We start from the raw sequence: 26,916 nt of genomic DNA, 5'->3' as shown, positions 1-26,916 counted from the left end.
CCCTCCCCCAAATAAAATTGCATGACAATAACATTTCCACCAAACTACTACAAACTTCTCATACATACCGAGGAGCCATCTTTGTCTTTAGAAGACCCTAAAAAATCAGATTCTGGAAGTGCATCAAAAGGCGAGAGATTTTCATCATCAACATTATCCAAGATCTCTGTTAAAGCCGTCAGTAATGTTACTTCGGTTTCTTCTTCCAAGTGATCTTTACACTAAGAGAAAAGGTTGTGTCAGAATCAAGAAATACTCTATGTCAGTTACCAAACATGAACAGTGTAGTGTTCCTGTAATGCAACCAGAGCCAAGTCAGGCAAACAGCAAACTTAACTATGCAGCACAACAAATCTGAAAGGCAAGTCCAACAACACACCGAGGAGTCAAGACAGATACAGCAGCAAGCAGTAAACACAAAAATAGCCAAACAGCACAAATAAATCAGACTGCATGAAAAGCGACAGGAGACTAAAGCACAGAGTAAGATTGAGCTTCCATATGCGTCAATGGAAACACAAGTTGCACAGGATAAGGAAAATGCAGGGGGTGCTCCAGAACACACACACCAGACTTCAAGTGGACCATTCCGAAGTGGTACAAAACCCATGATTCCTACTGAATAAATTTCAAGAAAACTAATGAAACAAACAAAAGAAAAGTCCAGTAAACACAATGACAAGGGCAGATGCAACACAACTTTTGTATCAGACAGAGATCCCTCTTTGGTAAACCGTTCCAATGGCCAATCAAGGGACCTTACCACCAAACAGTGGCTCCAAACCACTTGTACCTGGAGATGTCCAGCCTTTACACAACCTTGGAAATGGACAAACAAGTCGAAACACATAAGGTGGTATTATAAAAGAAAACCACATGCAGTGCAAGCAAACTAATGGAACAAGATTTAGAAGACCCCCCCCCCCCCATTAGCATTCTGGTCAGAAAACTGGGTCATTGATCATGGGAACCCTACAATGGACAATTCATTTGAACTGGCAGCTTTAGGGTATCAAAACCGGGGGTCTATATTAGAACATCAAATGTTTTAATAGTTCGAATCACTAAAGGGCAACCCTCAATGATCGAACTATTAAAATCGAACATCGAATGTTCGTAAAAAAAATTTCAAAAAAAAAAAAAAAAAAAACTAAAGGGTGTAGGCAGAGGGGCAAGCCCCCCACCCCCACTACTTAAATATACCAACTCTGACACCACACTACATTGAAGTGAACAGAAATCTCCCCTTAGAGATTTCTGTTTACACGTTCGAGATTCTGAGCTTTCGCTATTGTCATGTCGACAATATCAGATTAGATATTGTCGGCTTTAGACAATGTAATATAGACCCAAAAATGGTTGACTACCTTAGAAGTTTGATGGGGAAGTAAGCCTCATGCAAACTTCTCCAAGGAAAAGAAAAGAAACCAGCTCCATGGACCAATCCCGTCTCCAACTGCAAGCCCTCACTCACTCACTTTGGATCATCCTGAGGAGACTGATCTTTGATATGGGAGTTTGATACCTTGCTCGCCTTTGATATATGGATTAAAACTGGGAGATATATGCAGCATGACTTGCACACAAACATTTTTCTGGTCTATGAAGGGAAACAAGAAAAACCGGAAGAGAGGGTTAGGAGCACCCCACTAGTTAGGACACTGGCACTATGCACTGGTTTTGAGAATAATCTGCCAGAGGTCTTAAAACAACTGAAGGTTGCACAAAAATGGCAAACAAGATTAGTCTGTACAGCTGAATGGTAGTCCTCTAGCTTCAAATGCTAGTGATCGAGGCATCACTACCTTATCTAGTACCACACGCAACAGAAAATAGGAAGTTGATAATGAGGAAGGCCGACTTCAGCTCTACAAAACTAATGCGGACTGATTGCACAAGCAATCAAAAACACAGCTGAGAGACCCACTACCCAAAAACTGAGAAAGAAAAGAAAGTCCCAATTGAAGTCTGCCACTCCATCCTCTTTAAGGCAACTATCACAACACTGTAGTCAACTGTGGAGGAACAGGAGAAAGGCTAACCATAACGTGAGGAAGAAAGGAGAGGTGGAAGGCTCTGAATCTCAAAGCAGTCCATTAAAAAAAAAAAAAAAAAAAAGGGGGGTAACAACAACAAAACAATGTGGGGTCTGCAAATAACATGCCCAAGACAGCCAAGGAAACTGCTCCAAAGGACTAAATACAAAGAAAAAAAAAAGTACTCTAGATATTATTGGAACCTTGAATTTGTCACCAAAAAGCAGACATTTTCATTTCTCATGTTAGAGAGAGAAGCCACCAAAATATAAAAAGGGCAGCACCAATCCTGAGCCAGGAAATAGAAAAGATAAAGTCTTTGTTGTCCAAGAAACTTGAGACAAAACAGCTCTGGTGGCAGAGAGATAATATTCTAATTACAGCCCAGGCAATCCAAGTTCAACAAGCAGTTTGCTAATTACTAGCACCCGACATGAAGGAGAAGAGGAATGGCTAGGCTTATTTTGCTTGCTTCTACCCATGAGAAGGGGTGGGGGACGTCTGTGCACACACCCAAGGTGAAATATCCATAGAGACTGGGACTTGCACAGATGCACAACTAAAAAAAGGGGGGGGGGGCTTTGACTGTCACATGCAGAGGTGTGGCTATCAAATGCAGAGTCCGCCACACATGTACAAAAGAAGCTTATGGTTTGCAGCAAAATCTTGTCCTCTGTAAACACACAAATGAGGTCTCCCCCCTCTCAACCAGTTTGCCAGTCACATCTGGTGAACAAAGATGTCCGTTAGTCCTGTTCTTGCCCCCTGGGGCAAAAACTGGTCTATGTAGCAGCCGGAAGGGCTGTGGGTCAATGATCAGTATGAAGGGGCAGAAACAAACAAAAAATCAATCTAAAAGACCTTTCTTCCACGATGGATTTGCCAAAATGCAACAACCCATTTTCCAGATGCCATATATAAGCATCAGTACATCTTGGGAGTGACCTGCCAGATCTATTCCACTGCACATATGGTGAGAATCATCTGCATTTCCAAAGTGTTCCTTATTCCATGGCTTTTACAGAACTCATGTTAAATACATCTTTGGATGAAACCTTGCATTGGATCATTGGCAGAGTCTGGACAAACTTGCCTAGAAAAACCTCTCTCTCACCATTCCTGCTCTCATGAGCATCAAAGGGGTTAAGGAGAAGGGAGCAGAGATATTAGGGAAGACCAAGTAATTTGGCCAATCAACTTTATTTGTAAGCTTAATCAGCACAGAGGGATGAAGCCCCAACCAAGCACCAGTTGATCCAAGTTAGATTTGTGGCTCGGGTATCTTCCGGCATGGGAAAAAGAATGTCTCTTGCTCTCTTCAGTGGAGAAGGCAGAATTCCAGTGAATACCAGGGATCAAAGTGTGATTTACCAACAGAAATGAAGCGCCACACATGGAGGCATGATCATACACTGCAAAAGATCTACTGAATGCCCCAATCAGGATGCTATGGGCATGTGCCAAGGACTGTGCGCAGCACTGCCAACTCACCTTCCACACCTTGCCACTACCAGGCTGACCAACAGGTTAACCTAGCCACATGGGTTAAGCTACAGGATGATTCTGCTAGACTTAAGGTACTAAAACAGATGGATGGCTTTGGAGAACATGTGGTGCCACAGATAAGTACTACAAAAAAATTAATAAAAAAATATATAGACAAATAGGGAAACTGAGTACATTTGCCCATTTTCAGCACAGGCCAAGGGTGAAAATTACCAAGAAGATAGATGTACAATATTGCTAACTTTAAACAAGCTCTAAAGATGCAAAAAAGGAATAAACAGGAAATACTACACAGGTATAAAACCGGTCAAGTTCTAAAATGAGACTGGTGCAACTTATAAATTAATGAAGAAATCAATACAGATTTAACAACATCACCAAACAAGAGAGAATCAAAATGGCTGGACTGTTTGAAGGATATTGTAATACTATCTTATGAGCCGTGTGAAATGTGTTGTAGTAGTACTAATAATTTTGATTTCTATAGGGGGAATGTATTGATGGATTTGGTTTGGAAGACTAGATATAAAATTTATTACAGCACTGTTGAAGCTTGTTCACTGGTGATGCTTCAGGATAAGTGGAAACTGTAAATATATACAGCAAGTTTGTAAGAGGGATGTTGTAGTTACCTTTCCGCCGAGGTATGGCCCAGCTTTGTAAACTAGCAATAACTTCACAGTAGCATTCATGCGCTTGTTAAACTTCTCATCTATGACAACACTGAGTAACTAAATATGGGTAACCTGCTCTGTTCTGTTTCGGTGGTGTGCCATACTTAGTGCAGTGCTAGCTGATGGGAGGTTGCTAGAGACAAAAGGGATTGCTTTTTTGGGTTCAAGAGTAGTTGGGGCTGTTCTAACCGGGTTTCTGAAGAGTCTTAGATGGTTGTTTGGAGTTGGGATAATGCTAGGGCTGAGCAAACAAGAGTAGAGTTGTCAGCATGATGTAGGACTGCTGCACGTTTGTCTGCTTTGTACATTTTAAACATGATCATCAAATAATAGGGGCCCCCCTATAACTGATCCCTGTGGCACTCAAGCTTGTTCTCACAAGTGGATGAGGAATTCGGCTATTTGACAGTTTGCAAAGGACTGTAAGTAACTAGAAAACCATAAAAAAAAAAGAGAAGACTTAATACACTTGTACAGAAAGGATATTGGTTACCTGTTGCAGCTCAAGTGTGAAGCAATTATGGTACTTCCCACAGATTAGATTAGGAGAATGTCAAATCAATCACACAGGCATCCTCTCATTTTGTCACTACTTACCTCAGCCAGACTGCTGGAGTCTTCAATGATTGATATAATAGATGAATCAATACAACCGTGCAATGATCCAAGCAGTCCACCCACTGAGCCAAAGCCTCCAGCGTCCAGTGGCATGAAATCAAGATCGGGAAGGCTGGCGCAGACATCTTCTGTTAGGGGGCCACACTGCTGAAATAAAGACGCATGTTAACTCATGTAAAAAGCTTCCCACTTAATACAATACTCTATTACTCTGCAGATGCATTCAAACTGGAACGGAAAATTTATTCTAAAGTAGCAACACATTAGCACTTTTCTTTAATTCTCATTTCTAATACTCTGCTTCACAATAAAAGCTGCACTTTGGAGTAATACAGAACGATGGTGATCAAGCCACATTAAGGAAACCTTGAGATATAGCACACTAAGGTTATTTTTAGCGTCAAAACCATCAGTTGCAACAAAGTTCATATTCCTTAAGCCTAGTGAATAAATCCCCCACCAGAAAAAGCTGGAAAAATTTGAAATCAGCCAAATCACTCAAAGATCCAGATATACAGAATTGTATGCAGCAAAATATTTATTAACCTTCTCTTTTCAACACAAGTAACTAGGAAAAATACTACAAATAAAATGCTAAAACACCAAACCTCAAAATTCTAGACGATGCTTAAATGTTTATTGGTCAATGCACCTTTTTTGAAACAATCTTATCAGAGTGACTTGTGGGTTTAAAAAGGCAGTCTTCCCACCTCTGCAACTTGCTGAAAGGATTCAGTTTTGTGCAGCGGACCATAACATCACTTACTGCTGGGCAAGAACAACATGCTGACCCAGTCATGAAGTAAGCAGTTCAGAAATCAACCCAAAACAATCAAGAACTAAAAAGTTACTACATTGCTGACCTTGCCACAAAAAAAAAAAAAAAATAAATAAATAAATAAATAGAGAGAGGTTATCCCACTTCACAAGGGTAGTCTATCAAAAGACCATGGAAACTAAAGACCTATTAGTCTGACTATGCAAAGCCATGGAACAATTAATCATGGAAATTATCAAAAAAGCAGGTAGCAAGAAGAGCGTGCATACTAAACTTGGTGGACTTATTTCCCAAAGTTATGAGGAAAACTGTGCAAGAGTGCCTACCTAGACGTGGCTAAGGTGTTAGGATCTCTCACTGGGGTATAGATGAACTCACCGAAATGGGCATAAACCCTAAAATCAGGTTTGGGGGTTGGCAAAATAGTTAAAAGGTTTGGGGGTTGGCAGTTGGCAAAATAGTTAAAAGGTTTGGGGGTTGGCAAAATAGTTAAAAGTTTTTAACTCAGACAGACATAAGGTACAAGGTTTGATTCTCACCTTTGAAAAGGAAAGTTGGTAGGCTTAAAATGCTCCACAAGGGCACCTACACTAGTACTCTTGCCTATCAGCACAGGCTGCTGGATTGCCAGCTGGCTCAAAGACAGAACCTAGGAAATCAGAACTGGTGAGACCATCTCCACTAAGAGCACAACCACCAACAGGGTACCTCAGGGCTCCAAGGTGGGAGCCATCATAGATTTCCCCATGACATTAACATCTTACAGGAGGGTCCAACGCAGACGAATGACTGGTGCCAAAATCAGGCAGACAATGCCAAGAAACGACTGTAGAGACTTTTGGGAACACTGCCACAAAGATTAAATATTCCATGGACAGAACATTCCTGAGATGACCTGGACAGAAAGAACTGGAAACATATGCAGACAGCAATCTAACCTTTAAACAACACGACTAACAGTAAGAAAATCATTCTAGGTCATCCATCTTGTAAGGGCATGGCATTCAGGTCCAAGGAAGTCACAGTGCCACTCTATTTGGCCCTTATCAGACCCATCAAGTAAAATGCCCCCTTCAGCATTACCTGACCAAACATATGCAACAGTTGGAATACCCAAGAGAATCCAGGGTATAAACACAATGTCTTATACGAATACATTGTGGAAGAGCTTCCACCCATTTTACATTTTAACAAATATTAGGTTCTTATATATTTACTAGGACAATGACCAAAAGGGCCTTGTTATACCTAGCCATGCATCCCAAATCTCTGACTAGTTCTGTTACCCTTGTCCATTACAGACATCAATGGCAAACCAAGGATTCATTTTCAGTCCCCGTCCAATTGTCCAACCTGCACCTGAAAAGGGTTGGGGAGGAAATCTGCTTCACATGGATGAGGAGCCTGTTGCAGAGACTGGGTGTTCTATGGGATACATACCTGTCTCTCCAGCAGGTAGTATATACATCACAGGCAAGGTTCAAGTCTTTTGAATGGGTAATTCCGGTGCAGTCTGTTTTGTGGATATGCAGGAGATGTACAGTGAGGTATGACAATGCCCTATATGCCTTGCATAGATATCCCCTCAAAAGCCTGTAGTAGACCGAATACAAGGACAGGGCCTTGAGGCAGTCTGTACAGGAGATTTTACTTGCACCCTGCATTCTTTTAAATGAGGAACTGCTGTGCACGTTCCAATTGTTGGATATGCCTGGTTATGTACAAACCAATAGGGGGCATTGTACTCCATGCTAGATCTGATGAATGCTGAACACATTGGAACAATGACTTCCATGGACTTAGATATCATACTTTTGTTTATAACTTGCACAACAGAGAATGATTTCCTCACTACTGTAGACATGTGATGGTCAAAGGCTAGGCTACTATCTATGTATGTCCCCAAGTCCATGACTACTGGGTCAAGTCTAAGGGGTGTGTTGTGAATATAATAGTTACAACAGATGGATGACCTCCCAAAGGATACTATTATGCATTTCTTGGCATTTAGTTTTCGTCCATGGCTCTAACACGTGCTTGCCTGTGTCAGCCCCTCCTGGACAACATTTGTGTCAGCGCGGGATTCAAAGACAGCTCCTAATTTACTATCAGCAAATTTAACCAGATAGAGACGAGAGAGACAATGGCACTGACTCCAGAGAAGTAAATGCTAAAAAGGAGTCATCCAAGGACAGCTCCCTGAGGGACTCCACTTGTGACTGGCCTCTTTGTACAGGTGGACTCCCCACTTCTAAAACTTCCTTGGTCCTGTGAGCTACTTTACTATCCACCAGGTGACATACGAGTTTGTACCAAACCTCCTGAATTGGTCAACAATGCATGAGTGGGGTATTTTGTCAAACGCCTTGGCCAGGTCAAGGTAGGTAGTGTGAACCATTTTCCCCCTCATCCATTGCTTTGGTTACCTTCTCAAAAAAAGTACACCAGGCTGAGTAGGCATGACATGCCCTTGATGAAATCAAACTGGGTTGGGCCCAGTGTCCGGAGGTTTACTGTATCTATTGGTCATGATATTCTTTCCATAAAATTAGTTTATAATACTTTCATTGTATTTGCGTTTATTCCTACTTTATTTTGCTGCTTGTGCTTAAAAGTACTTAATTGCATTTATTTTGCTGCATATATTACTGTTTGTTAGTAGCCTGATTAAACTGTAACTGTTATTCTAAGCCTTTGGTTGAAGCACTTGGGCTTCAGACCAGTTTCATATTAAGGTTTGTGGTCTGCACTGTTGTGGCAGGACGGGTAGCTTACATCCTTCTAAGTTGGGAGTTGCTGATTAAAGGCTTATTGTCCGTTATTCTAAAAAAGTGTATTAGTTCTGGTTTAAGCACTTGGGCCAGTTATTTTACATTAAGAAGGTGTGGTCTGCACTCTTGTGGGAGGAGAGAGTAGATTCTGCCCTTCTGAGCTGTGAGTTTCTGGTTAAAGGCTTATTTGAACGGTTTCTTTCTGAAATTGGTACACCTTGTTTGCTGTAGCATAGACTAAATTCAGACCTGCTGAATCTAGCTTTGTTTGTATAACTTGAGCACTCATCCAGACCATCTTTATTTGGAGACGGTTCCCATGCACCCTTGTGGCAGGAGTGTGCAGTCTGAACTTGTCTGATCGAAGACTGCAGGAACGGGGCTCAGTTTTTAGCGTTTTATTGGCTAATTATTTTAAATCCGTTTGATCATTTGCTACGATTAAAAAAAAAACACACTATGCATCGCCGCTTAGCTAGGGTAAAACTAGTCCTGGCGCCATACAGTCTGCTCTTCAAGTCTTCCCTTAGAACGAGCCAGTTTTTTTAGTTTTAGCACTAAAATCTGTTTCTTTGAGCTCAGCACTTGTTCAGAACTCATAAGCACTAAATAAGCTAGAAATTACTACAGCACTCAACTTTCCTCACTTGTCTTGAAAAAAAAACAGGTTTTAGTACTTGGTAAATAAGCACCTATCCAGGCATGTCTAAGGGTCAGCTCCCGGTGTTTTATCTGGTCTAACTGATGAATCTGGGCATCTTGGGGCAATGCATCAATTGCCTCATGTACACAGACAACCCTCTCCTTCTACCACCCAATACTACAACCTGTGAGAGAGGCACTTATGTAGCCAAACTGGAAGCAAAGCTCTCTTCACCCTAGACTGGACTAGTCAAGAGGAAAAGATAAACCCTTGTACCACACCACACTCAAATAGTCCCTCAAAACCTACACGACCAAAACACACACAAAGAAACACGAAACACACCTATATCCACAGAGGCTCTCAAAAATCTACTCAAGCAACAGAGACCTCCAAAGCAGAAACGCAAGCAACCTCCACCCCCCAACACAACCCAAATGACACATAGCCCAGAAACACAGTGTGCCACTCAACCACAGCCCATAAGGCATAACAACGTACCAAACACTCTAGCCTGGTGAGTGGAACATCAGTGTGCCTGAGTAGAGAGTCCCCTATGACTAAACAAGGAAAAAGTTACTGTCAAGCTGCCTGTCGGGTGCCAGGATCCACCACATAATGCATGCACTCGGGTCACTCCACAAGTACAAATGTGACTCGTCATTCACACCAACATGGACAATGACAGAGACGTACCTCCCTGGACTACATGGAGAGACCCTAGCCCCAAGTAGCATCCTGCTATCACCTAGAATGATGCCACAGTACAAGGACAAAATGATGGACTTGAACTGGCTAAGCTTCTGGTGTCATTCTAAGGGGATCCAGTATAGGTCTGCCTGGGATGACATGGACAGACCATGAGGCTTTGACAGAGAAGCCTGCACCTATCGCCCTTGGGATTCCAGATACTGGCTAAGGCTCTTAAAGTGCCTCTTTTAGGCAAGGTTCAAATGACAAATTCACAACCTTAACAGGTACAAGCAAGCAAAATATGAGGGTAATGCTAGAAGTCTAAACCTCAAAATGCATTCACTCTCTGCACTCCTTAAAAATGGAGAACACCAACATCTGTGCAGTGACGGACCTGTTTCAAAGCTCCAGAGAGCAACCCTGCATTACCAGGCTATAATTCATACCACACCTTTCGGCCACTTAACCTGGACCAAAACACTAAAGGAGGAGCGTGGTCATATTCATTAAGAATATCCACACCTGCAGGTTAGTTGCTCAACATAATGCATCAGAGAGTATTCAAGTGCAACCAACTCTGGGCAAGACCGCAATCCAAACTGTAACTTGCTACATATCCCCCACCATGCCCCAGGATTCCCACTCCTCATTTCTTGAGGCACTGGAAAATATTGGGGTACAACCCAACACCCCAATAATGGGAGATTTAAACTACCCCATAATTAACTGGGAAAACTACTCATGTACCAACTCTTTTGCTCAACATTTTCTGGAATTCATAAATTCCAGTACCTTGGATCAACTCATCCACACCCCCACAAGGGGCAGCAATACCCTAGACCTGGTCATTACCAACAAGGGCGACCGGTGTTCCACACCAGAGGTCAATTCCTCAGTCAAATCCAACCACAAGCTAATCACCCTAGACATCCACATCCCGCCCACCACAGTAAAAAATTTAATTTTTCACTATTTTTTTAATATTTAATTTTCAAAACATGCAGCTGACGCCATTACATCAGTTTTTCTTGCCCCAGATGTCAGGTGCCCCCTAATGGGAAGCAATTAAACATAAAAGCACAATGATATACCACCAACAAAAAGCAAATACACCAAAAGGCTTTTAAGCATAGTAAAGGAAAGTAGAGACATAGCCACAAGAAGTTAGGGGGCTGGAGGGAGGGTAACCAAGACTGCAACAGTGAATACACTCGAACATCTACATTTATGTTAAGAGCACACAACTGTACTATGTTCTTAGTGTTTCACTGTTGCAGTCATTACATTTGGATCGATTCCCAAAGCTATGGTTGGGAGGAGGAGTTTAGACAGCATTAGGGCCAGCTATAAGGCCCTGCAAGACTGCAGTGGCAAAGCCAGCTCAGGATTTAGAGAAAATTGGCGAATGATCATGCTTGGTGAAAGTATGTACAGAACTCCAGATAGCAGCTTCTAGGATGTCCCTGGTAGGGAAGCCTCCGAGAAAGGCTGTAGAGGTAGATGCAGCCCTGGTGGAGTGAGGTCTGATCACCTGGGGGATAGGTTTTCCATGGTGCTTATAGCAGAAATTAATGCAATGGCTTATCTATTTAGAATTGGTTTGCTTTGAAATAGCTATCTCCTCTGCCCCTGCAGCAAATGCTACCAGCGGCTGTTCAGATTTCCTTTGAGGTTTAGTCCTGTCTAAATAGAATCAAGTTGTCTTTGCACATCTAGGGAATGCAGTATCTGTTCCCCTTTATTCTGTGGACTGTGAAAAATGATTGGCAAATGAACGGACTGATTAAGAGCCACACTGGATACCACCTTTGGCATGAAGGATGGATTGGTTCTGAGGGACACCCTGTTCGCATGAAAGATGATGAAAGGCTCCACTGCCATAAGGGCCTATAATTCAGATACCGTTCTTGCTGAAGTGACTGCTAAAAGGAAAGCGGTTTTCCAAGAAAGAAATTTTAAGTCTGCAGTAGCAGCTGGCTCAAAAGGAGGTAGAGTGAGTTTCTCCTAGACAAAGTTAAGGTCACAGGCTGGGGTTGGAGTTCTCATGGGTGGTCTCAAATTTTTGGCCCCTCTGAGGAACTGCTTGAGCAGTGGATGAGAGAAGAAGGGAGGTTGTGTGTTATAATAAGCCGAAATGACTGAGGGGTGGATTTTAATGGAGGAAAAAGACGGGCCTTTGTGAAACATCTCAGTCAAGTATTGTAAAATCGGAGGTAAATTGGGCGCTGCTGTGCTCATCCCTCGAGACTGGTTCCAGGCACAGAATCTTTTCCATTTTTCAGCATAAGATTTTCTAGTACTAGTCCTCCTTGCCTCTAAGATGATATCCATCACAGGTTTGCTGAGGGATGGTAAAGGAGAGATTAAGTAATTAGCCATGCTGCAAGGTTCAGTGTTGGAAGCGGAAGGTGCAGAATCTGGCTCTCCTGCTGAGACAGCAGGGAAGGAGTCTGAGGCAGGCGCCATGGAGATAACCATCATACCTATGCAGGAGGGGGTACACCAGTGGTAGCACGACCAGTCTGGAGCAATCAGAATTATCCTTGGTTTGTCCCGTTTGACTTTTAGTAGTACTTTGGAGAGCACAGGCAGGGGGGGTGGGGGGCATAGACTGACAGGTTTTTCCAGCTGAAGGACAAAGCATCCACTTTCCAGGCTTGTTTGTGGGGAGTCCTTGTGCAAAATTTGTCTAAGTGGTAGTTCTGGGGAAAGGCAAACAAGTCTATATCTGGGTTCTCCCATTTGCTTGTCAACATGTTGAAAATCCATTGTCCCACTTACAACTCATGTGGGTCCTTGAGGTTTCTGCTAAGTCTGCCAGTGTATTTAATTTTCCTGGCAGGAATTGAGCTTGTAGGTGCAATTGGTAGCTCAAGGCTGTGTTCCACAATGCCACGGCTAGTCTGCAGAGGGGGTAAGAATGTGTAAGCCCCTGCTTGTTTCTGTACCACATATCAGTGGTGTTGTCGGTGTTTACCATTAGTTGTCCTGGAAGAATATGATCCTTGAAGGCTGTCAGAGCATTCTGTACAGCTAACATTTCTTTCTGATTGATATGCAGGTGCATTTGACTTGGGTTCCATTTGCCCTGAATGCACTTCCCTGCCAGGTGAGCCTACCATGCATCAAGACTGGTGGAAACGCACGATGCATCGGAGACCATCCAGGTGCAATTAACCATAGGCAAGACTGCTCTGCAAATTGTAGCATGTTACAGGCCACCCTCACAAACTCAGGAACCTCACATGGCTTTCCTGAAAACACTAGAGGGGATAAATGTATCACCAAACACCATCATACTAGGTGACTTCAATTACCCTAATATAGACTGGGAACACTACTCAAGCCCAAACACCCTAGCCCAAAAGTTCCTGGAATTCATAAACTCAAATGCCATGGAACAACTAGTCACCATCCCCACAAGAGGAGATAACATACTTGATCTCATCATCACGAACATGGGAGCACAATGTTCAACACCGGAAGTATACCCCTCACTGGTGAGATCAGACCACAAACTAATCTCGCTGGAGGTCCTCATCCCACCCCCACCTGAAATAAAAAAGACCACAGTAAACGACGTGTCGAAAACCAACGTCACACTTCTGAAGGCTCGTGTGGGCTCCTTTAAGGCCCCGAGCGTGGAAAACAGTACTCAAGCCGCTGAATCACTCACAAATGCCTTCTACCAGCACCTGCAGGACTGCATGGATAAGGCAATCCCAAGCAAAACAAAGACTCTCTGTACCAAAGGCAAGCGTCCACTCTGGTGGACCCCAGCCATAAACAAACTCTACAACAAAAGGAGAAAGCTACTACAAGACAGAGCAAAATCCTTAAAAGGTAAGACACCCTTGATCACTATAAGTAAAAACTAAGAGCTCTCATAAAATCATCCAAAGCAAATTTTGAGAGAAAAATAGCTAAAGACTCAAAAGACAATCATAAGGCATTCTTTAGCTATGTTAGAAACCTGGGAGGAAACTCCCAGATATGCTCAGAACTAGTCAAAAATGATGTGAAGATTACTGATCCTACAGACATTGCCAACATACTGGCTGACAGGTTCAGTGCAAACTTCTCCCCTCCCCAAAAGGAGAAATATCTATACCAAATGATTGCAGCCCCCCAAACATTTCCAACGCCCAAGTTAAAACTGCTCTCTCCAAAGCAAAAAACACAGCATCCATGGGACCCGACGGTGTCCCTGGCTGTGTGCTCCACGAACTCAATGAGGAATTAAACCCACAACTAGGACAGCTATTTAATCAAAGTCTTACCTCTGGATATGTACCCAGGAGTGGCACTGCAACTGTGGTCCCACTTCACAAAGGCGGTGCTTCCACCGACCCTGGAAATTACCGCCTATTAGCTTGACAAGCCTTATCTGCAAAGCCATGGAGAGGATCATAATGGACCTCATAAATAAAGACATAGGAATTTGCAGACCTTGGATCCAACCCAGTTTGGCTTTGTCAAAGGCAGATCATGCCTTTTAAACTTGGTTGACTTTTTCAAACAGTCACCAAAGCCATTGATGAGGAAAGGCAGTCCATACAGCCTACCTGGATCTGGCGAAGGCCTTGATACAATACCTCACTCGGGTATCATTGAAAAACTCAGCAGCTTAAATGTTAACCCATACATCACAAGATGGGTTGCAAACTGGCTGAGTGACAGAACCCACAGGGTCAGAGTTGCTGGCGCCATGTCAGACTCAAAGCCTGTCACAAGTGGGGTCCCACAGGGCTCAGTCCTGGGCCCACTCTTGTTTGGCATCTACTTTTCAAGTACAAGCAAACACAGAGGGGTTATGGCTGACAAAGTTTGCAGATGACTGCAAACTGGGAGCCATAGTAGAAAACACATCTGACACAGATATCCTTCAGAAGGCTCTCACAGCAACGGATAACTGGTGCCAGAGCCATGGCCTAAAGTTAAATGCCAAAAATGCATAGTCATACCCTTCGGGAAAAACAAGGTTACCCCTAGCTACCAAATAGGTGGCAATCCACTGAGCACAGAAGAAGTTATCAGGGACTTGGGGACCCAGGTTGATTGTAGTCTGTCATTCGACACCCATGTAGCTAAAGTAGTTAGGAAGACCTTCTACATTGCCCACCTTATCATGAAGGGATTCTCATCTAGATCAAGGGAGGTCATGGTCTCCCTTTACTCATCACTCATCAGACCAATGATTGAGTACAATGCCCAATTCGGAATGTATCTGACCCGACACTTGCAGCAGCTGGAGAGACCACAAAAGTTCCTCACCAAAAGGATAAAGGGTCTCAAAATCTGTCCTATGCTGCCCGACTGAAAGAACTCCAGCTCTATTCAGTCGCTACCGCTTGCTCAGAGGTGACCTTTGCCTAACATACAAGGCCATGTCAAACCCAGATTTGATGAATATGCTTCACCTCAAAAATCTAGATCCACCAGAGCCACAAGGGGGAGACTTAAACCTCGACACGGCTATTAATAGGACGTGCTGGAGGGATAGATTCATCACCCAAAGACTCCCTATGCTGTGGAACAAAATCCCGGTATATGTGAGGCAGAGCACCTCGCTGGCCTTGTTCAAGAGAAATCTTGACCAATGGATGGGAGATCGCAAATATACCCCAGGGATTACCTCAGTGTCACTGCTCGACAGAGGCACAGCAAAATAATGGGTATAGTTCCCCATACTTAAGGGGTGGCGTAAGCCACAAAACTATGGGCTAGGCTTGTAAATGCCCTCGGGCAGATAGCCTAGTATGAACCTATGAACCTATCTGTTAGGGATTATAGCTAAACTCACTAAACTAGGTATAAATCCCTGAATTACAAGATGGGTTGCCAAATGGCTCACTGACAGAACCCACACTGCAAAGTTTCAGACTCCAAATCTGACCCCAAAGCAGTGACAAGTGGAGTACCACAGGGTTCCGTCCTGGGACCTCTCCTGTTAGCCTGTACTTCAGAGAAGTAGATACCAAACACAAAAAGCCTCTGGCTAACGAAGTTGGCAGATGACTGCAAACTAGGAGCCATAGCCAAGTTCCCAAATGATGTGGACAACCTACAGAAAGGCCTCATTGAGACAAATGCCTGGTGTCAGAGCCAAGGCCTCAAGCTCAATGCCACACCCCTCTGCGGGCATCAGGAAGACATTCACACCACACAGAAGCACCACACAGGTATTCCCAATACATCCTCACAGTCCATTTGTCTCACCAACATCAAATATAGAATGATTAAAAAAAAAAAAAAAAGATATTTCAACCTCCTGCAGGCTACTGACTAGCACCCCCTATGACAACTGGGCCACTCGTGGATTGTCAGTTGGCAGCAGGAAAGCACCTGACTCAGAACTATGGAACCAAGAACCTGCTACAGCAGCTGTACCATCCTAGACGAGTACCCCCATCCTATTTTCAAATATGTAAAAAACTAATCACAGAATGCAAGCTCCTTCAGTGATTCATCTGCTACTCAAACAAACTTCATCTGGGCCACAGATGGCTGCCACAGCTCCTCTCTTGACCAGTGTCCAGAGCATACTTGTAGGACTGACAAACCTACAAATGGTCAGCATTCAACAGTAGGCCCAAAACATTCTGAAAAAACTTTCGGTTCCAATTTGTATAAAAGTCTACCACTCTGGTAAAGAGTAGACAGCATTCCTACCAAGCTCACCTCTCCAAGTTATACTCAACGTCTGCACGTTACCTCTGATTTCTAACAGTAAAACTAAATACAGTAGCTGGTGCTCGCTTAAGCACATCTTTCAAGAGGACCAAACCCTCTGAACAAGCAATAAGTCCATCTACAAACGCAGCAATTCAGCACTTAACATTGCCAGCTCTCTTACTTATGAGTTCATAGATACACACCAGGCCAACAACCACCAGGACCTTAAGCCTAGTAGTGCAATCCAACCCAACAGTACCCCCATGTACCATGGATGATTAGGTTATGTGGTTTGGGGAGTGTATGTTAGAGAATGACAATAACACCCAAGCTAACAGAGACATGGGGCAAATTTCCGATATCCCATCGGATAACCAAAATTAATTTTAAATAGGATTAGGGATGGACTCTGCTTCAAGTAGACAAGGACCCTGATCCAGGGCATGGGAACCCCTCTGTGTGTGAACCAGATAGGATGACCCCTGTGCTTCAGGAGCATAGTGTGTTTTATAAGTCCAACCATTTTGCTTGATTGTTTTGATCTTATTCATGTAGTCTTGCCTTGTTTTATTGTCTCAAAGTTCTGCAGAGACACTAAAAATGAAAGATACTGTGTGGAACCCTTGAAGCATGTGTTAAGAGTAGTGTGTAACCAATTGCCCATTCCAGTTACTAAGAAACTTGTGCAATATTCCAATGATTCCATGCAAACGACAAGGAGATGTGTGACATAAAATGTTAAGGCAGATGTATCTTGGGATTCCCATGCCGATCTTAAAGTTCCTTTATCAGCAGCTGCACCTCCAATTACAGTGCCTGACAGATTAGGAGATGCACACAGAAAAGAACAGCAGAGAATTCTCACAATCACATTTGCACTAACTAGCCAAGAACCATCAATATTAGTGTTCTAGACAGACAAGGATGCAATGACTACTACAAGTACTCCATGTGTGGCAAGCCTAAATTTCATCTTGAAACTTCAGAAACTGAAAGCATGAGTTACAGTAACTACTTAAATACTCCGAAAGTAGCACCACTTTTGCAGTGAAGAAATAAATTGACAAAAATGGTAGATACTCAACATGACTTAAAATGCAAATAAAAGCCTACTCCAACACTGATAAAAACGTGATAATTTGCTAAAACGGGAAGCCTGTGCATAGTACAAAGCACACCACTGCCAGACAATTACACCTTCTATATACACACTCCATCTAAGGAGCTATAACAACCAAATGACTTGCACTGAAAATCTCTTATTCTACTCAACGTTCCCTCCAATAAATGTTCATATGTAGCACTAATCTACTCCAAATCACTTATCCCATCACTCCCTTCCCAAATCCTATCCCCTCCTTTAATAATGCTGAACTAGTAACTGGTATTCTAAAATTAAATGACCATAAAAGTATTTGCATCATATCCCTTAACATTCATCTGGGTAACAACACCAATACCTTGGAAGACATCCTCCAATATTAAACATGAAACCTACATTAAGGGAGATGTAAAACTTGACTAGCAAAAAAAAAAATCATTGACCCTAATCCCACCATATAAAATCAATTAAATCTCTTCAACTTTACACAACTCATTAACTCCATTACTAGGGCCAACCAAAACCAACCACCCAGGCTCCATCCTACACTGGATCCTGGTATCTCACCTAACAGAACGACAACATCCGGTGTCACCCCCAACCCATTAGACCACCACCTCCCTGCCTTCACACAAAGCTACAGCCTCTTCCTCATGTTCCCACCAACTCTTACACACTCGTAACCTAACCAACTTTAACCCCTCTTCCTCATCTAACTCCCTTAAGCCCACTAACTGGAACCCACTAAAAACCCTACCTCTAGACGAAGCTGTTGACTTATTCAACTCTACATTCCTTACTGTCCTAAACTCCCTAGCTGCAATACGAACTAAAAGAGTTAAAGCCAAGACTGTCCCTTGGCTTACCAAAGAAACCAAGAAAATTAAGCAACAAAAAGTCAAATCTAGGAAAAGCTATTTCCATCATAAACAGCCTGTGCTCTTACTTAAATACAAACAGCTGCGAAACCTAGCAAAAAAAAAAAATTTATAGATAAAACATCTACTACAACCATTTACAAATAAATCATGCAAAACACCCCAAACAATTCTGGAACTCTATTAACTCCCTTCTCAAGCCTGGTACAACAAACAACCCTTGTTCTGATACTAGCAAGTCTGACCAAGAAATTGCCAAACTACTCAACACCTTCTTCACACCTCTTCTATTGCTGAGCTAACCAAAACCTTCCCCAACAACCCCCTACACCCCTCTGCCCAAACGTTCTCCTCCCACACCCCCTACTTTTGAACTTAATACTGTATCCACCTACCTTATAAAAAAACTTCTCTCCAAACTTAAACCTTGCACCAATGCCCCTGACATCACCCCCCTCCTTAAAAATTGCCTCAGACAGTACTGCTCTCCCTATCAGCATCCTGATAAATAGATCACTACTAGAGTCCTATGTACCCAAACTATGGTGTTCTGCTTTTATTCTTCCACTCCACAAGGGTGGCAAAAACAAACTTCTCCAACTTCCGCCCTATAGCCATCCTTTCACCCATCTCTAAACTTCTTGAAAAATGCATACACCTGCAACTCATACCATTCCTGACCGAACACCAGCTGCTCTCCTACCAAACACAGCTTTCGCCCTGGACACAATACCAACACAGCCCTTCTCTCCTTTTTACATTTTGTCAATTCAGCTCGAGATTCTGGTAACTTAGTTCATCTGTTCTTTCGATACCATCTCCCACACCCATCTACTAAACCATCTAACCTCAACATCTCCCCAACAAACTCTTTCCTGGTTCTCCAGCTATCTTTCAGACAGGTCCCAAGCCGTGAAATGGGGCCAAGCCTCCTCCACCTTCCTTCCCACCCCCACAGGAGTACACCAAGGCTCCATACTTGGCCCATTGCTATTTAACATCTTCATAAATGATTTCCACAAAGCCATTCCTAACAACAACATTGTCCAATACGCAAACGATTCAACTTTGATCTGCTATGCCTCCAACCTAACAGAACTCCAGTCTCTAACTCAAACTGCCTTCTCAACCACTGAAAAATGGATGCACCAAAACCACCTCTCAATTAACGCTAACAAAACTAAGATTCTTCTATTCACTCCCTCTATATCCACTCCCACTGAAACTCATTTCAAAGTACCAGCCTTAACTCCATCACTGACCTCGTTCCCTCCGCCAAACTCCTGGGGGTCACCATCGATGAACACTTAAAATTCTGAACACCCACATCCAACATGACATCAACAAAACCCACATAAAACTCTGCCTACTGTACAGAAATAATCACTTCCTCTCTCCTACTAGACATACTTTGGCCACCACATCTCCCTGCCCATCTCTTCTATATGGCGCTCCTCTGCTTACTAATCTATCTTCCACCCTTACCTCCAAACTGGAAGTACGCTACAATAAAATCTCCAGATTCGCCATCAGGGCAAATTCCTTCTCTCATTACTGCACCTCCCTACAAACTTTAAAATTGGCTTGAACTCTCAAATCAACTTTACTTCCTCTAAATTGTCTCAGCCCACAAATTATTATTTCAACCCACCAGCTGCCCCGCACTAATATTCTTCAACCATATAACCCCCCAGTCCCCTTAAATCTACTCACCACAACCTTATTTCTGTCCACAAACACAAGGGCCCAGCTTCTACTCTCCTTTTCCCTAGCTAAAAAATGGAATGTCCTGCCCTCTACACTGAGGACCTGTGACAACCTAAACACTTTCAAAAACACAACTTCATTCCTACCCATTTCTTCACAGAAAATCTAACTGTACTCTTCATCTCTTACCTCCCATCTTTCTTCTCTCCTGGCTAACACGCATACCTTCCTAATTTGTCTCAAAGACCTAGATTGTAAATGTAACTAATATCTACATCCTACCTTATGCTCTATGCCTCTCATGCTCCTGGATAAATTTCTTTAATATATCTTAGTTGCTTTAGAGAATGATAACTATTCGACTGCAATTCTACCTGTTTGTTGTTATACTACCTGACTGTAATGCAAATATTTTCATTGTAATCAGTTATGTGATGAAACTTTGTATTGTGGAGCTTTTCTCCCGAGCCTCCACTGAAAACGGGCTCTTGAGCTCAGTGGATCTCCCCAGTCACCAAACTGGAATAAATATAAAGCACCTCTGCTTCAAACTTCAACATCAATCTCTGGAACACCTCTTCTAAACTAAACCCCATTCTCAAAATCCAAGTTTTCTCCAACATCCGAGCTATATACACATACTAAGAGCACATTAACGTATGCAAAAGGTTTCCATGCAATGCAGATAACCAATTTATGAAAAGAGCATTTTCCATGAAGGCGGCAAACTATTCACCTCTCGATGGTTCGGGTGATGGGAAAGCCCGCCCACTTGTGCCTTTTCCCACACAGATCAACATCAAGAACCCTTCACAGCATTCATTAACTATAAAATGAACCACAATGTCGGGAGCATATCCATCAAGGATACCCACACCTCCAGGTTAGTGGCACAGCACGATGCTTCAGAGATTATCCACGTGCAACTAAAAACGGGCAAAACTGCAACTCAAATTGTAGCTTGCTACCCACACCTCCAGGTTAGTGGCACAGCACGATGCTTCAGAGATTATCCACGTGCAACTAAAAACAGGCAAAACTGCAATTCAAATTGTAGCTTGCTACAGATCACCTACCATGTCCCCGGAACCCATTCTGCTTTTCTGGAAACACGGGTCCTACCAAACACCCTAATATTGGGTGATTTAAATTACCCAAACACTAACTGGGAGAACTACACAACTACTAACTCCCTTGCCCAACATTTCCTAGAATTTATAAACTCAAAAGCCCTGGATCAACTGGTAAACACTCCCACCAGAGGTGACAACATATTGTACCTGGTCATCACCAACACGGGCGACAGGTGTTACACATCAGAGGTCAACCCCTCACTGGCTAGATCTGACCATAAACAAATTACTCTGGATACCCATATTCCGCCCACACCCCAGGTCAAGGAAACCACAGTGAAAAACTTTTCAAAAGCTAACATCATGTTACTGAAGACTAAGGTGGAAAGTTTCAAAGACCCCATGCTAAAGGATAACGCTGTCCAAGCTGCAAAATCCTTTACTGGAAGACTAAGGTGGAAAGTTTCAAAGACCCCATGCTAAAGGATAACGCTGTCCAAGCTGCAAAATCCTTTACTGGTGCATTCTACAGGCACCTAAAAGAATGCAAGGATCGTGCTATCCCAAGCAATACTAAGCCTCACTCCTCCAAGAAAATGAAGCCAGTCTGGTGGACCCCTGCCATAAACAAGCCATACAACAGAAGAAGGAAACTAGTACAGAAGAGAGTAAAATCCCAAAAAGGGAAGACATCCCTGATCAGCATTAGCAAGAAACTACGATCCCTCATAAAATCATCCAAGGCTAACTTTGAAAGAAAACCTGCCAAGGACTCCAAAGATAACCACAAGGCATTCCTTAGCTATGTCAAGAATCGAAGTGGCAATGCTCGGAGTTAGTGCAGAATGGCACAAAATGCACTGAACGATATCGCCAACACCCTGGCAGACAGGTTCAGTGCACACTTCACCCCCCCTCTCGCCCCCAAAAGGGCCCATAACCATACCAGAAGAATGTAGAGACCTTGAAATCACAATCAGGTTAAAGCAGCACTCTCAAAAGCCAAAAACACAGCATCAATGAGACCGGACAGTGTCCCAGGCTGCGTCCTACACAATCTCAAAGACGAACTAACCCCTCACTTAAACACGCTGTTCAAATTCAGCCTCTCCACAAACTAGGTACCCATAGAGTGGCACACAACAACAGTTACTCTGCTCCACAAAGGTGGAGCCACAACAGACCCTAGGAACTATGCCCTATAAGCCTGACTAGCTTGGTCTGCAAGGCTATGGAGCACATAATCATGGAACTCATTAACAGAGACATTGGGAACCTCCAAATACTGGACCCCACCCAGTTCGGCTTTAAGGGCAGATCATGCCTCATAAACCAAGTGGACTTCTTTGAGACAGTTACCAAGGCTATAGACGAGAGAAAGGTGAAGCACACAGCTACCTAGACCTTGCAAAGGCTTTTCGACACAATTCCCCATTGAGGTATTATAGACAAGCTCACCAGCCTGAACATAAACCCCAATGTCACAAGATGGGTTGCCAACTGGCTCATGGACAGACCTCACATAGTGAGAGTTGTGGGAGCTAGGTCCAACTCTAAACCGGTTACAAGTGGGGTTCCCCAGGAGCTCAGTCTTAGGATGCCCCCCCCCCCGTTTGACATATACTTCTCAGAGGTACAAGCAAGCACAGGAAGACTATGGCTGAGCAAGTTCACAGACTACTGCATCTGGGGGCTATAACAGACTTTCCGACTGACACAGACATCCTCCAAGGGTCTTACTGAGACGGATACCTGGTGTCAAAATCGTGGCCTCAAGCTAAATGCCAACAAGAGTATAGTCATTGCCTTTGGAAAAAACAAAAGTACCCACAAACTACTACATAGGTGGTAGTTCCCTAAATAAGGAAAACTTAAGGGATCTGGGGGCCCAAGTAGATAATCTCTCTTGATAATCACATTGCCAAAGTGGTTCGAAAATCCTATGTGGCCCACCTAATCACAAAAGGGTTCGCATCCAGATCAAAGGAGGCATTGTGCCCTCTATTCAGCACTAAGACGACGCCCCATTTGGGATGTACCTTACAAGACACCAGTAACAGTTGGAAAGACCAAAGAAGTACCCCATGAAGAGGATCACTGGCCTCAAACAGATGCCCTATGCAGCTTGGCTGAAAAAACTCCACCTGAACTCAATAGCATACCGCCTACTCAGAGATAATCTCTGCCTGACATAGAAGGTCATATACAACCCAGAACTGATGGACATGCTCCACCTAAAGAAAACCATATTTGCTCGAGCCACACACTATAAGGGATCTAAACCTCACCACAACAATAAATAGGATGTGCTGGAGGGATAGATTACTGTCCCAGAGACTTCCCATGCTTTGGAACAAGATACCAAACTACATGAGGCAGAGCACCTCGTTAACACGTCAAGAGAAACTTTGACGAGTGGATGGGAAACAAAGTTTACCCCTGGGATCACTTAAAAGGCATAGGGAACTAATCCAAGGGGGCAGCGAAAGCCAACACATTCTGACTAGACTTATAAATGCCTCCGGGCAGACAGCCTAGTACCTACCCAAGAACCTATAATTCACTACACAATTACACCTGAAAATATAGCATCATCAGCCGTAGCTCATTGCAGACAGACAGCACCATCTAGCTTCCAGTTTCCAAATGCAGACTTAAATAAGAGCAGCGGTATGCAGTAGAGCTTACACAGAAAACGACACTATGAAAACAAAATTAAATCAACTTGATACTAACTCACTAAAACGTTCTCCATACGTGATATACAACGCATATAGACAAAAATCGCCATATGGCGATATCTAAGCTACACATTCAAGTGACACTGCTATCATGCAGAACATGCAAACAGAAAACATGGAGCATTACATCACAAAAACGTACAACACCTGATACAAAAGGTAACATTGTCTGAAGCAGTTATGCTATACAGTCACAGAACGACACAGACTACCGCATATACTAAAATGTTACAAAAGCTCTAATTTTGCTTATCACCACTGTGAAGTTACGTTATGATATGGGCTGGCTAAAACTTCTGTTCCCTACTATATAAACAGCAGCTTCTGGATTTAGATGTTCATCAAGAGCAGGGGCAACTCAGACCAAGCGATACAGAAACAGTCCTTTAAACACTATATCACAACGATAAGGATTGTTATCAACACCGCTAGTACAGCAATTTTACTCACCAGAGACAACCTGGTCAACAATGTAAAACAGACTCGCATCATTCATTATAGCACATACAACACCCGGCTGTGTGATCATTGGCTTCAAGTTTATAGTCAACGATGATGTGTCCATACCGATAGAGAAAGACAATTTAATGTTACCACCGTCGGTTGCTTTTCTACAGTACAAAACTCACACAAAAATCAATGACATTGCAGTTACTTTTGAAAAAAAAAATAACAATGATTAATACGTGGAACTGACAACATCTCACTTTAGCATTCAAATATCACATTTACCATAAAACAATTATCAAGCGTAAATTAAACACGAAAGCAGGCTGAACAGTTTCCACAGCATATAAATTCCACGCAGCTGCGTGTTAGGGGACGCGGTGCTATTTCATACTAGAAAAAAAGTACTACCGTTAAAAATAAAATAAATCTATCAGACTTAAACCAATTAGTTTTAATGTATTATTTTACAAGCTAATCAAATTAAAATACCCACTCGTCAGAATTACTTATGTTTAGCCTTTACAAGGACTAATGAACCTCGTATAACCCTACAAGCATGCAGTATCACTGTGGTACGTCCCAGTGATAACCACGTGTCATCACTCAAAACAAACCATAAGCATGACATATATACCACACGCCGGTGCCTTCAAGTCACCATATGCAGAACAGCAAAAACCACACACTTCACATAAAATCAAAAGACATACCAACTAACAAGAGAGAGAGACACACTACTTCACAAGACAGCAACGTATAAATATTTTAAAAAATTGAAACATGCATTAAGATGCTTGATCAACTCCCATGCCAGACGTCTATACCTTGAACAACATGCACCAGTGTCATCTAAAACAGGGTAACATGCACTGAAATGCACAACTGCTTGCGAAAAGTAGCTCAGCTATACTCTATAACAATGCATTCCTCAACTAAAGCACTGGTGAAATCAAACCAGCTTAATCCACAAAAAAGTTATACCAACTTTAAAAGTAACCAAACTCTACAGTAATGCAAGATCGAAACTATTTTAATACAGTGCATCTCAAACTCGCGTCTCGTTGCTAAACACAAACATAATATCGTTATTCGCTCCGTACCTTGCATTGCAGACACCACCGATTTGAAAAATATTTACAATGTGACTGCATCATCTTTTGAACTATGAAAAGATAAGCCTCAACATCATACAACCCAACAGCTCTGCCTAGAGCATCATATACTCAAACTACACGACTACAACAAGCCACGATCATGAAACAATTAACAAGCAGAACAAATTCCAAAGTTGCAGACGTGGGACACCACAAGGCCCTGGCATGTGTCTAAACATAAGCTCAAAATCATCACCGTATAAAAGTACCGATAACAGTAATCGTATAGAACATAGCTCACTCAGCAACTCCCTCCCCAAACAGAACCGACGAGGCTGCGTGAGCCGGTAGAAAAACCGGCGAGTCCAACTACCAAAACCCACGTGTAACGACAGCTGCTACACGCAGATTCCCACATAGGTATTCCTGTTCAGTTCTTATTACCCCGATCAAGGAAAGGATAACACACAGACTTTCCCACGACAACAAAACAAAGACACCATTTTTAATAATCATTCAACACAGGTTCCCCGGGCGGCGGCCACCGTGTTTCCTGCATCCACGTGTCACCGGCACTTCAAGCTAACGGCCTTATAACCACCAAGCTGACAGCCAGCAACCATAAAAATGATGCCAGCACTTGACAGACAATTATTATTTACAAAACAACTCACCTGATCCATGCTGCCGCTGGCAAACAAATCCTCATCATAACCGATGAACGGTTCTCTATCTACACCCCACCGCGCCGCCATTTTTCCCAATAACACTGGGACTGCGGCAGCCAATACCACGTGCTACAAACGAACCAGTGCCGATTGAGGCGGGGTTAGCAGCACAGTCAAAATAGAATCTGTAAGTTGCTACTGCTGGAGTTCTCGCGCCGCCACTCAACAGTATGCGCTTAGTGACTATTCATTGCGTAAAACGTCAGACTCTATAACGATTAGTTGCAGTTGTGTTATTTTCGTAATGGAAAATAGACGATTTTTTATGATAAACTTTTTTAATTTGTCCACGACTCTCTTTTCCCGTTATATTGTTATGTTTCTGCTTTTACGTGTCTTTTTTTACCTTTTCGGATTTAAATACGAAATCATAGCTCTCAACCTTCCATGTCCAAAATGAGGAACACTAGCCCTCATAATGTGGAACAAATGGGCAACATGTGGAACACATACTAATGGCTTACTAACAACTTCAACTAGGAAGGTCATAGGATGGTTAAAATATGCTGGTTTTACTTATAAAGATAATCTTTTAATGAATTAATATAATCCATTTCTATTTATAATGGATTTCACTTAAAACAATGACTAAAACTGAATGTGTGACAGTGTCTTTCAATGTGGAACTTTCAGGGAACTTCGAGGAACATGAACTTTTTAAGACCCCAAATGAGGTACGTTCCTCATAATGAGGTGCACTTGAGAGGTATGCAAATAAGAATAATACAGCTTGATAGTGTCTGTGCAGC

The 26,916-nt window shown here is 42.8% G+C and overlaps 1 protein-coding gene across 4 annotated transcripts in view; it reads right to left on the bottom strand.

Annotated features, from left to right (window-relative positions):
• PPRC1 (PPARG related coactivator 1) overlaps nt 1-26,277 on the bottom strand; it is a 310,188-nt gene extending 283,911 nt beyond the window's left edge. The window contains exons 1-3 of one of the 4 annotated variants that reach the window (XM_044056258.1): nt 26,114-26,277; nt 4,814-4,981; nt 69-221 (exon numbers count right to left, since the gene is read on the bottom strand). In XM_044056258.1, coding sequence (XP_043912193.1) covers nt 69-221; nt 4,814-4,981; nt 26,114-26,194 — 402 coding nt within the window. In that variant the 5' untranslated portion in view covers nt 26,195-26,277. Of the gene's footprint in view, nt 1-68; nt 222-4,813; nt 4,982-24,345; nt 24,400-26,113 lie in introns of those variants that run through there. The other 3 variants (XM_044056255.1, XM_044056256.1, XM_044056257.1) reach the window with 3 other exon arrangements.
• Between the last annotated feature and the right edge of the window lie 639 nt (nt 26,278-26,916).

The sequence above is a fragment of the Protopterus annectens genome, chromosome 14.part0, assembly GCF_019279795.1.
Source record: "Protopterus annectens isolate FY-2018-M chromosome 14.part0, PAN1.0, whole genome shotgun sequence".
Lineage (NCBI taxonomy): Eukaryota > Metazoa > Chordata > Ceratodontiformes > Protopteridae > Protopterus > Protopterus annectens.
This window is presented reverse-complemented; position numbering and strand designations above follow the sequence as displayed.